General features: G+C 44.5%; 2 protein-coding genes across 7 annotated transcripts in view; one reads left to right on the top strand and one right to left on the bottom strand.

Moving 5' to 3' along the window:
* The window catches only part of LOC125040569 (PR domain zinc finger protein 1-like), a 35050-nt gene extending 28498 nt beyond the window's left edge, over positions 1-6552 (top strand). For 5 of the 6 annotated variants that reach the window (XM_047635181.1, XM_047635183.1, XM_047635182.1 and 2 more), the window contains exons 2-11: positions 698-777; positions 1085-1255; positions 1468-1587; positions 2109-2138; positions 2478-2603; positions 2751-2877; positions 2995-3265; positions 3373-5394; positions 5527-5642; positions 5767-6552. In XM_047635181.1, coding sequence (XP_047491137.1) covers positions 775-777; positions 1085-1255; positions 1468-1587; positions 2109-2138; positions 2478-2603; positions 2751-2877; positions 2995-3265; positions 3373-5394; positions 5527-5642; positions 5767-5996 — 3216 coding nt within the window. In that variant the 5' untranslated portion in view covers positions 698-774 and the 3' untranslated portion in view covers positions 5997-6552. The remainder of the gene's footprint in view (positions 1-697; positions 778-1084; positions 1256-1467; positions 1588-2108; positions 2139-2477; positions 2604-2750; positions 2878-2994; positions 3266-3372; positions 5395-5526; positions 5643-5766) is intronic. The other variant, XM_047635185.1, reaches the window with a different exon arrangement.
* Positions 6553-9598: 3046 nt separating this feature from the next.
* LOC125040902 overlaps positions 9599-10000 on the bottom strand; it is a 20236-nt gene continuing 19834 nt past the window's right edge. The window contains exon 3 of the mRNA XM_047635694.1: positions 9599-10000. This exon is cut by the window's right edge and continues 1926 nt beyond it. Coding sequence (XP_047491650.1) covers positions 9736-10000 — 265 coding nt within the window. The 3' untranslated portion in view covers positions 9599-9735.

Below are 10000 nucleotides of genomic sequence, written 5' to 3'. Positions count from 1 at the left end.
CCTTAATTCGGGCAACACCTTTGTTTATGCAAGTAGATGTAAAAAGATGTGAGTTTGCTCATTTAAACCAACAAAAAGAGAAACGCACGAATGGAGAAAAGTTAAGCAACAACGATGGCAAAATACCAGCTTTCAGTTTCATCAGCAAACCTGTTTACAAATCACCAAGTACTCAGTGGGGGGCACCGGAGGTACGACGAACATTCTCGAATGGTGACGGCATGAACGGCAGGTGTAGGAACACAGGTGTGCGTTGGTGGCGAGGAGGGGGCGGGAGGGGCCTGGAGGGAGAGGCCGATGGCTCTGGCAAGTGTGCGGGCGATGGCAATGAACTTGAGCTTCGCCTCCCCGCGAGCCGAAGCCTGATAAATGGGTCACCCACGCGTTTTATCGCCGCGTACCTTTGTGTCGTCATGTATTGGATTCAAGGATATTACGTGTCTTTATTTTCACATTGGATACCTTTGTTATGTCTCCCTTTTTATTTCGAATGTTTTTGTTTCTTCTTTTTCTTAGAGCAAGACTAAAAGGGAGAAATGGGAAAGGAAAATAATTTGTTCGTAAATCCCGTGTTCAGATAAGAGTGATTACGTCATAGCAGACCGAGTTTTAGATGTACCTTTCTAGCCGTATGCACATACCTGCACAAAAGGCTCTGATATAACATGTTTTAAATCTACATTTCCTCTCTTTTCAGGTTTTGTTTAATTGTCTGACACCAGACAGAAGCATTCTCCAGGCATGTGTGATTGTCAGATCTAAACCGAATACGAAATGGTAAGTCAAAGCAATAATTATTCAACACAGTAATAAAAGTTAATAAAGCTCGATGGAATATAAACAAATTCGTTCAGTTTTATGGACATTTTTCGCTTATTAACCGTAATCACGTAGTGCCATAGCAAATAACATACTCATGATAATTATAATAATTATTGTATTAGAGTTATAATCCCTATTTTTTGGTAACAATAGTATATAATTTTAGAAAGAAAATAATACTTCATATAGCCTATAATTGCATTAGAAGTCCTTTGTGGAGTCGTAAGCCTGCTAGGCCTAACCCAGCCGTGTTTTCGGGCAGCCTGCCACAATGAGTGGAGACTGGGACATCGAAGCCATCAAGGAGGAGGAGTGGGAGGAGCGCGCTGTGTACCTGGTGCCGGACACACCCACGGAGGAGGCCTGCGAGAACCATGCCACGCTGTCCCTCCCGAGGAACCTCGTCCTCAAGCCTTCGCAGACGCTCTCCGATGTAAGTGCAGCGTGATGAGACGAAGCGACACCGTTCCGGTGCGCTGTCGCTGATTCGCCGGGTTGAATGTGTTTATGGATATACTCAATGCCTTTCTATATTCCTCGTGTTGCAGTCTTTCATTATTCATAAGTGTGCCACGAGCCCCGTCGAGTGCCAAGTTCGCACAAGGGATAGTAATCGTTAATTTACCCCCTTCGCTTATTCCACAGGTTATGGGCATCTGGAGCACCGACTACATACCTCGGGGCACTCGCTTCGGGCCGCTCGTCGGTAAATGTTATGCCAAGGATGAGGTGCCCAAGACAGCTAATCGGAAATACTTCTGGAGGGTAAGGAACCTAGAACCACTTCCCCTTTCTCCCCTCACTTTCTCCTTTCCCTTGCCTCCCCTTTGAAGAAGTCAGTATGAAGTGTGTCTGTGTTGGGATCATTGGTAGGGACGTTTTCCACTTCTCGAGTTTTTTTCTGTACATAGTGGCTGGTGGAAGATAGCTATGTTTGAACGTGTGTGCACGAGAATAAACACGATTAAAGTGTTTATTTATTTACTTATATATATATATAGATAGATAGATAGATAGATCGATATAGATGTGTGTGTGTGTGTGTGTGTGTGTGTGTGTGTGTGTGTGTGTGTGTGTGTGTGTGTGTGTGTGTGTGTGTGTGTGTGTGTGTCTGTGATATTATTATAATTATTAATATTATTCTGTCAGTCCTCGGTGATGGTATTACTTGCTTGATAAAACAACATGCCTCCTGTTATTTTCATCACCCTGGGGATATCAATGGAAATATAATTCTGGTTATGGTTATCCCTTTTTCACTTTCTTGTCATTTCCTTCATCTCTAGGTGGATCTTGGCGTTGGGAAACGATTTCAGGTAAACTGCGTAATCCGTAGATGTTTTCTTTTCCTCTCCGCCTCAACTCTTCGTATCACTTGAATCATCAATAGTGCTTTCATCTTTGCTCTGCCTGTTTCCTCAAAGCATGTTCCTGTGTCAGATAATGCATGGCGAAACATTATAGTATTCTTTCTATTCACTGTTTGTAATAGTACGTGAATGTGCCTGTCGAGGTCGATGTAACAACATTTGAGAAGAAATATATGATAACGTAAAACTTGTAAGAGCATGGAGTGCTGAACAGTGACAGATATATTAATGCTAATAATAGAAACTACCTTACGTTAACATCTGCCATTTAATGTGTATTTACAGGTGTATAAAGAAAATGAGCTGTACTACTACATAGACGGCTACGACACAACCAGAGCCAACTGGATGCGCTACGTGAACCCTGCGTACTCGTCGGAGGCGCAGAACCTCATCGCCTGCCAGTATAAGGTAAGTCGTCTTCGCCTTCGTAAAACGGATGGGACGTTAATCGCTGATACAAAACCGAAAACCGGCCTCATGAACAGCTATGTTGTATAGATAGTTAACGACAAACAATTAGGAACGTTGATTAATCCCTCTTCCTTTCTTCAACAGACAAACATTTACTTCTACACGATCAAGCCAATCTTGCCCAACCAGGAGCTCCTCGTGTGGTACTGCAAGGAGTTCGCCACGAGACTCAACTACCCCCTCACGGGCGAGCTGATGCTGCAGAAGATCCGTAAGTGTGTCTGCAGAGCTTTCTCGAATGGACGGGACTGGAGGTCGATGAAAACACTTTGCCCTCGCTGTTTGTTCATAAACGATAGGAAATTCAACTCAGTGTCTTCTCCCGCAGGTCAGCAGGTCAACGAGGTGGAGGTGAAGCAGGAGCAGGACGCCACAGTGGAGACGAGCCCTTCGACGTCCCCCGTGGGCTCGACGTCCTCGGGCTCACCCCCCGCCGCCTCTCCTACGCAGTTCGAGGCCGCTAATGGCCAGCTGACGCCCACAGAGGGGTCAGTGAGATCGGATGAGGGTTACCATAGCAACGGCTACCACGATGACTTCAACCTGCCGGAGGATTCGTCGGATTCGGAGAATGATAATAACTATGTCCTCGACTTCAGGTAAGACGAATTTCACAGTACGTGTGAGGGCGTGTGAGAGATGTGTTAATTTTGAGTTTGTTCTTCTCTCCAAATCATGAATTCACGTGGATGCTCTCTCTCGGCAGCAAGAAGAAAAGGAAAGAGTCGCCGACGGAGGACGAGGAGGCAGAGCTCCGAAACGAGTACAGGAAGGTCAAGATCAAGATGTCTCGGGCGTATCACTACCGCTCCAAGTCCACGGGCTCAGATTCCTCGGAGAAGGACAAGTCCGTGTCACCTCCACTCGAGCGCCCGCAGGCCCCGCCGGAACCTGCGGTGGTGCCCAGCGCGGAGTCTCTTCCGCAGACCCTCCCTCAGGTGATCGTGAAGCCGCCCTCCGCCCCGACAGTGAAGAAGGAGGCGCACGCCTCGCCCTCTACCCATAGGTCGCCCCCTTACCTTCCCCCGTCACACTACCCCTCTTTTAGCGAGCAGACCCCCCGGGTCGACTCAGTGATGGAGAAGGAGCAGCGGCCCGAGAGCACGCAGGAAATGCCCGAGCCTGCCCGGAGATACCCCGTGCTGGATCAGCCGGGGCACCGCGCCTCGGAATTGAGTCGTGCCCCGGAAGCGCCCCGGCCAGACACTCGCACGGCCCCAGTATTGCCAGACTCCCGGATGCCAATGATGCCAGATACAAGGCTGCCCAGCGTGACAATCACCAAACAACAAGTGTCGCCAGACACCAGGCAGCCAAGTATGCCTGACACTCGAATGGGTCTGCCTGCAGGAGTCCGACTGCCTCTTCCTCATGAGTCCCGCCTCGCCCCCAGCCGTCTGCCGCTGCCTTCCATGACGCGCCTGCCGGGCCTGCCGCCCTCCGTGGTCGCCATGCCCGTACGCATGCCAACCCTTCCGCCTCAGGACCCTCGCATCACTGTGGCGCCCGACACGCGCCTCCCGGTGCCGCCCGACACGCCCCACGCTGTTCAGCCTGACACTCGCCACCCAGGACCTCAGGAGAGCCGCAGCTCGGGACCACCGGAGCCCCGACACCCCCTTCAGGATGCACGCCACCCGGCGCCCCCCGACACGAGGCTCCCCGTCCCTCCCGACACGCAGCTGGGATCCTCTCGCCCCACGGGCTCGATTCTGGAGAACATCCTTTTGCGTCGTCTCGGAGGCAAGGACGAGGCGGACACGACTCACCCACCCTCCGGCGTGCACCGTGACCTCAAGGAGCCGGTCCACATTGCCCTCCCGAGCGACGCTCACTATAAGCCCGACAGTGCCTCGGGTAACTCCGGTCCTTCGCAGGACTTCCCCTATAAGCGGGCCTACTACGGCTCCGACTCCAGCCAGCAGATCTCCCCCGATTCCTCGTCAGCGCACTCGAAGCCAGCCTCCGCCTGCTACACCTCCCCTCAGCCCAACACTCAGGTGTCGTATGCCGTCCAACAGCCCGTCAACAGCGCCATATACCGGACACCTGTGTCGCAAATGTTCTCCAACGCCCACTTCAACATGTACTCCTACAACAGCTATAACGGCACCAGTGGCAACGGGTTCCCCCCTGCGAGCCAGGCCTCCATGCCCATGGACCATCGCCTCACCATCTCCATCCCAACCACCGCGACGGGCCAGTCTCCGGCCTCCAGCAACTCGTCCCACTCCTCGCAGGGCTCGCCGTCGTCGCAGGGCTCGACCTCGCCCAACGCGGGAAATAATAGAGGCTACCGCTCCCTTCCTTACCCCCTGCAGAAAAAGGATGGCAAAATGCACTACGAATGCAACGTTTGCTTTAAGACCTTCGGCCAGCTGTCAAATCTGAAGGTTCACCTCAGAACACACTCCGGGGAACGGCCTTTCAAGTGCAACGTGTGCATCAAGAGCTTCACCCAGCTGGCTCATCTGCAGAAGCACCACCTGGTCCACACCGGAGAGAAGCCGCACCAGTGCGACATCTGCAAGAAGAGGTTTAGCTCCACCTCGAACTTGAAAACACACATGAGGCTACACTCAGGTCAGAAGCCCTACGCCTGCGACCTGTGCCCCGCCAAGTTCACTCAGTTCGTCCATCTCAAACTGCACAAGAGATTGCACACCAACGAGCGACCGTACACTTGTAACACCTGCAACAAGAAGTACATCAGTGCGTCAGGTTTAAGGTAAATATCATTTGTATCGATGCCAGTGTTGTGGTGTTATATATTAATAAAGAAATAAATAAATTGTAATGTGATATGTGGTATATTGTGTAATATGTAATACAGTATTCTAATGTTCTAATTCTCTTCCAGGACGCACTGGAAGACGACGAGTTGCAAGCCCTCGAGCCCCGAGGAGGAGCTGGCGGCAGAGCGGTCCCCGACGGGGTCGTCGTCAGGCTATGATTACTGCCCATCCATCGCTTCCGGTAAGTGGTTCGGCGAATGGGAAAGTGCAGTGCGTGTGCTTACTTCATAACAATGCCCACAGGTTTTGCTGCTCTACAGTTGACCCTAAAAATCCTATTGCTAAACATCTTATCTCCCCACCAGGGAGCAGCCTGGACACGATAGACAACAACAGCCTCGACGGCATGTCCCACGCGTCCCCCCGCCACGACTCCCTGCACGACAGCGTGGACTATGACCCCATCATCCCAGACGACCTCATCAAACACTCGCAGGAGGAATTCAAGAACTACAGCTCAGAAATCAAGTGCGAGACGGACACTAGACCCTCTGTGATTGAAACCTCAGCTCACCACGCGATCGAGTGCACGTAAAGAAAACCCTGTGATACCTTTAAAAAGAGTGCGAACTATTCTTCCCTACCGAGGAGAAGGATCAGTGTGGGGGTGAAATCTCATGGAAAACAATTGGCAATATTTGCCGTCTAGTGTGTGCTTCAAACTGAGATTCTTGTCATTTACTCGTGACTCTATTTAGATTATATATATATATATATATATATATATATATATATATATATATATATATATATAATTTTCGTGATGAGGGAACTGGCAAATGTGTATATTTTATTCTGATCTTAAGATATATTTTGTTGTGTGACTCGAGTGACGTGAAAGTGGGGTAATAGTTTACAGAGTGATTAATAGAATTTCGTGACGTGACTGACCACTTTACACAACCAATGACAAGACTTTGGTTCTTTTACTTTCATGAATGGGATTTTCAACCTTCGTCTGACTTCTCTCATTTCTTTAAGAATCAAAAGCATACTACCTACCTAAACTTTCATATCCATTATCGGCATTATATTAATTAGATAGTTGTTCTCCTCGATTTCAGGTGGCATTCATACCATTAAAATGATAATGAAAAAAAAAATTCAATGCATCATGGCAGTTCGATCACTATGGCATATGTTAGCGTTTAAACACGTCGATGTTCTCCAATAGTAAGACGTTTTGACTGGTTCCTTCGAACGAACGACTTACAGACCGCTGCTTAGGCATATCTATTCACCGTAACTTACGTCAGCCACGCAGCACGTAAACACAGTAGACTCAGTATTACGCATTGACGGACTGTTACGTGGATAGATGAACATAGACATATCAGTACTGACTGTAGGAGTTTAGACAAGTTATTTACTTGAGCCTGCTGTTGGGACATTCTAAAACCAAATAATTGTGCAATTATTGACGTACTTTTACCGGTGGACTTTATGCAATTAGCCTTATTTCAGAGGCTTATTTATATATAAACACATATAAAATTGTTTGATAGATTTCCCACGAACAAGAGTACTGCGATGCCACAACGGGATATATTTCGACTGACGATAGATTCCTTTTCCATCAATCCAAAATAAAAAAGACAAAGGGACCAGTTGCTTCGTAAACAATTATTACTAAAGACTGGTTCACTGGCGACAATGAAAGACATTTCTTCCTTTTCTTGTAGAGATACTTTTTTCTCCTTCTCCGAGACACTGCCATGATGCCGCAAGCACCTCCGTCTGTTCTCTGTCGTCCTCTGTTTTATCTCCTCTTGTGCTCAAATAACTCTCGTGACCTGACGTGCTTTGACCTTTTGATTCTTGTGGTTCTCTCGGCCCGGGTCACATCTGCTTGTGAAGGGCGGCCTCGAGCCTTTGTCGCTTTCTTATGGGCAAAACTGACCATTGGCTGTGCTATTCAAACACTTGACCAGACGCTATATATATATATGTGTGTGTGTGTGTGTGTGTGTGTGTGTGTGTGTGTGTGTGTGTGTGTGTGTGTACACATACATACATACATACACATATATACATATACATATATACATACATACATACATACATACATACATACATACATACATACATACATGCATACATACATACATACATACATACATACATACATACATACATACATAAATACATACATATACATATACATATGCATATGTATTCATATACATATACATATATATGGGTGTATATATATGTATATATGTATATATATACATATATACATATACATATATATATATATATATATATATATATATGCAACTTTGTTGTCCATATTTTTTTATATTCATTACACAAGACAGACGTGGTTATAAGGCATGGCATTGTCTCCAGCCTTTTTAAAAAATGAAAGATATTTTCATACTTTTTGAAACTTATGTGTATAAAGTGTATAGTTCAAAACCTGTATAAAATTGTATATAGTCTTAATTTATTGTTATTTTTCCGTTAGGAAATCACTAATGACTGTGATTTTAGTAAAAAGTACAGTACATGCTGATTCAGGAGTGGGCACTGTCTTTATATATATAGTATGACTTTATATTTGAGTATATCTATCTATCTATCCAATGAGTGACAGCACTGACTGTTTGATTAATTCTAATTATCTTCTATAGTTTCTAGGAACTCACGTTTAGCTAAATTTGTCTCTGGACGTCCACCCACCGATCTTCGTTGCAAGGCAATCCGGCCCCAAAGCCGTCCAGGCGGCTGGTCTCAAAAGGCACCCCCCCCCCCCCCCCCGCTTAATTGTGTCACGTGATCAACCGATTTCCAGAAAACCTAATCACAGAGACATTTTTAATAAGGAGAATAAGTGTAAATGAATCTATGGAGGATACTGAGGAGAAACAGACAAAAAGGAAAACAAGATAAATTAGCAATAATATGGACTTTCATGTCTTTCAGAGCTGCACGTTTATTTTGAGTACAAAGCCCTATATGATACTGAACCCAGAATACCGAAAAAATCATGAACTGTATTATGGTTCCTAGAAATGTATAACAGCCCTTTTGTGATGAGAAAAGTGTAATGATTTTTTCTTTTTTTATTCTTCCCTTCACTTAAATGCTTAAAAAAAGTATATATTCAGAAATTATTATTGGATGTAAAGCCACACTTGATCTCAGCTGTTAATTCTTTGAGAATGTACCATTGTTGTTTTATTTTGTTTATATAATCCATATTAATATCTTCTTGTGGCTAACAGAGATAACCTGTCGCATGACATTTATATCTCCAGAAGGAATCAGATGAATATATATATATATATATATATATATATATATATATATATATGTATGTATATATATGTATATATATATGTGTGTGTGTGTGTGTGTGTATATATATATATATATATATATATATATATATATATATATATATATAAGTTTCTTGATGATATGTAGTTAACTTGGGTTCTCGAACATATTTTTATTTCCTTAACATAAGACAGTGTGAAGCATATATTGTAAGTTAGCGGATATTATTTATTTTTTTATACATATACATATATATATATATATATATATATATATATATATATATATCTATATATATATATATATATATATATATATATATATATATATATATATATATATATGCCTATCTCACCGTTCGACGTGTGCCTTGAGAAGACTGCTCATTACGTTGGCATTACGAAGTGCAAATAAAGGAAAACATTGCACAAACGCAGTATTAATAACATTATAATTCTCGAAGATGTATTGCAGAAATATTCCTTTATGTACCTTAACTCCGGGCTATTTCATCTCATGAAATGTTCATGACTAATTTTCTCTTGATCATATGTCTCGAAGTACTGCGCTGGATCATGCGTTGTGGAATAATATCATATTGATATTATGAGTTAGAAGGTGCCGGCATTGTGTTCCAGATCTTAAGTGTGGAACGTGGATATTGTATATCAAGAAATACTGAATAAATATATGAAGTTTCTACGTATTTATTGTCTATCCATTTTCATATTATAAAAATACCCAAAGGTACAGTTTAGATGCCAGTATTTATCAGAATTATTTATATAACACTTAGTTGATTTCACAACTAAAAACAAAAACAATTCCTGAAAAGCGAAGAGAAACTACACCCACATCACACAAGTTTTATGACGACAGTTTTGATACAAGTATAGATGAATGTATGTATGTCTACTTATTCAAATGAACATGCGCATACGCGTGGACGGTGTGCTTTCAGTCCCCTTTCAAACTAATTGCTGGAGAGCTCACAAGTGAGAGAAAGAGGACTGCCTTTTTATCGCCTCTGCCTGCCCATGGAACTCCCTCCTGAGGTGCGCGAGCCAGGCGTCTCTCGCCTCCTGGGTGCGCGCGCGAAACTCAAAGACCTGGGGACCTCTCCCTCCACCCCTTCTGACTTCTAGTCTGAAGTCCGTCGGATAAGAGCCCTTCAGGGGACCTAGGTTAACTTCGTCTAATCTGATGTCGCACACGTATTCGTAGAACGGCGCTCTCACCCTCGTCAGGATGATG

The sequence above is a fragment of the Penaeus chinensis genome, chromosome 29 (assembly GCF_019202785.1).
Source record: "Penaeus chinensis breed Huanghai No. 1 chromosome 29, ASM1920278v2, whole genome shotgun sequence".
Taxonomy (NCBI): Eukaryota; Metazoa; Arthropoda; class Malacostraca; order Decapoda; family Penaeidae; genus Penaeus; species Penaeus chinensis.
Note: the sequence above shows the minus strand (reverse complement) of the source record. Positions and strands in the feature narration are given on the sequence as shown.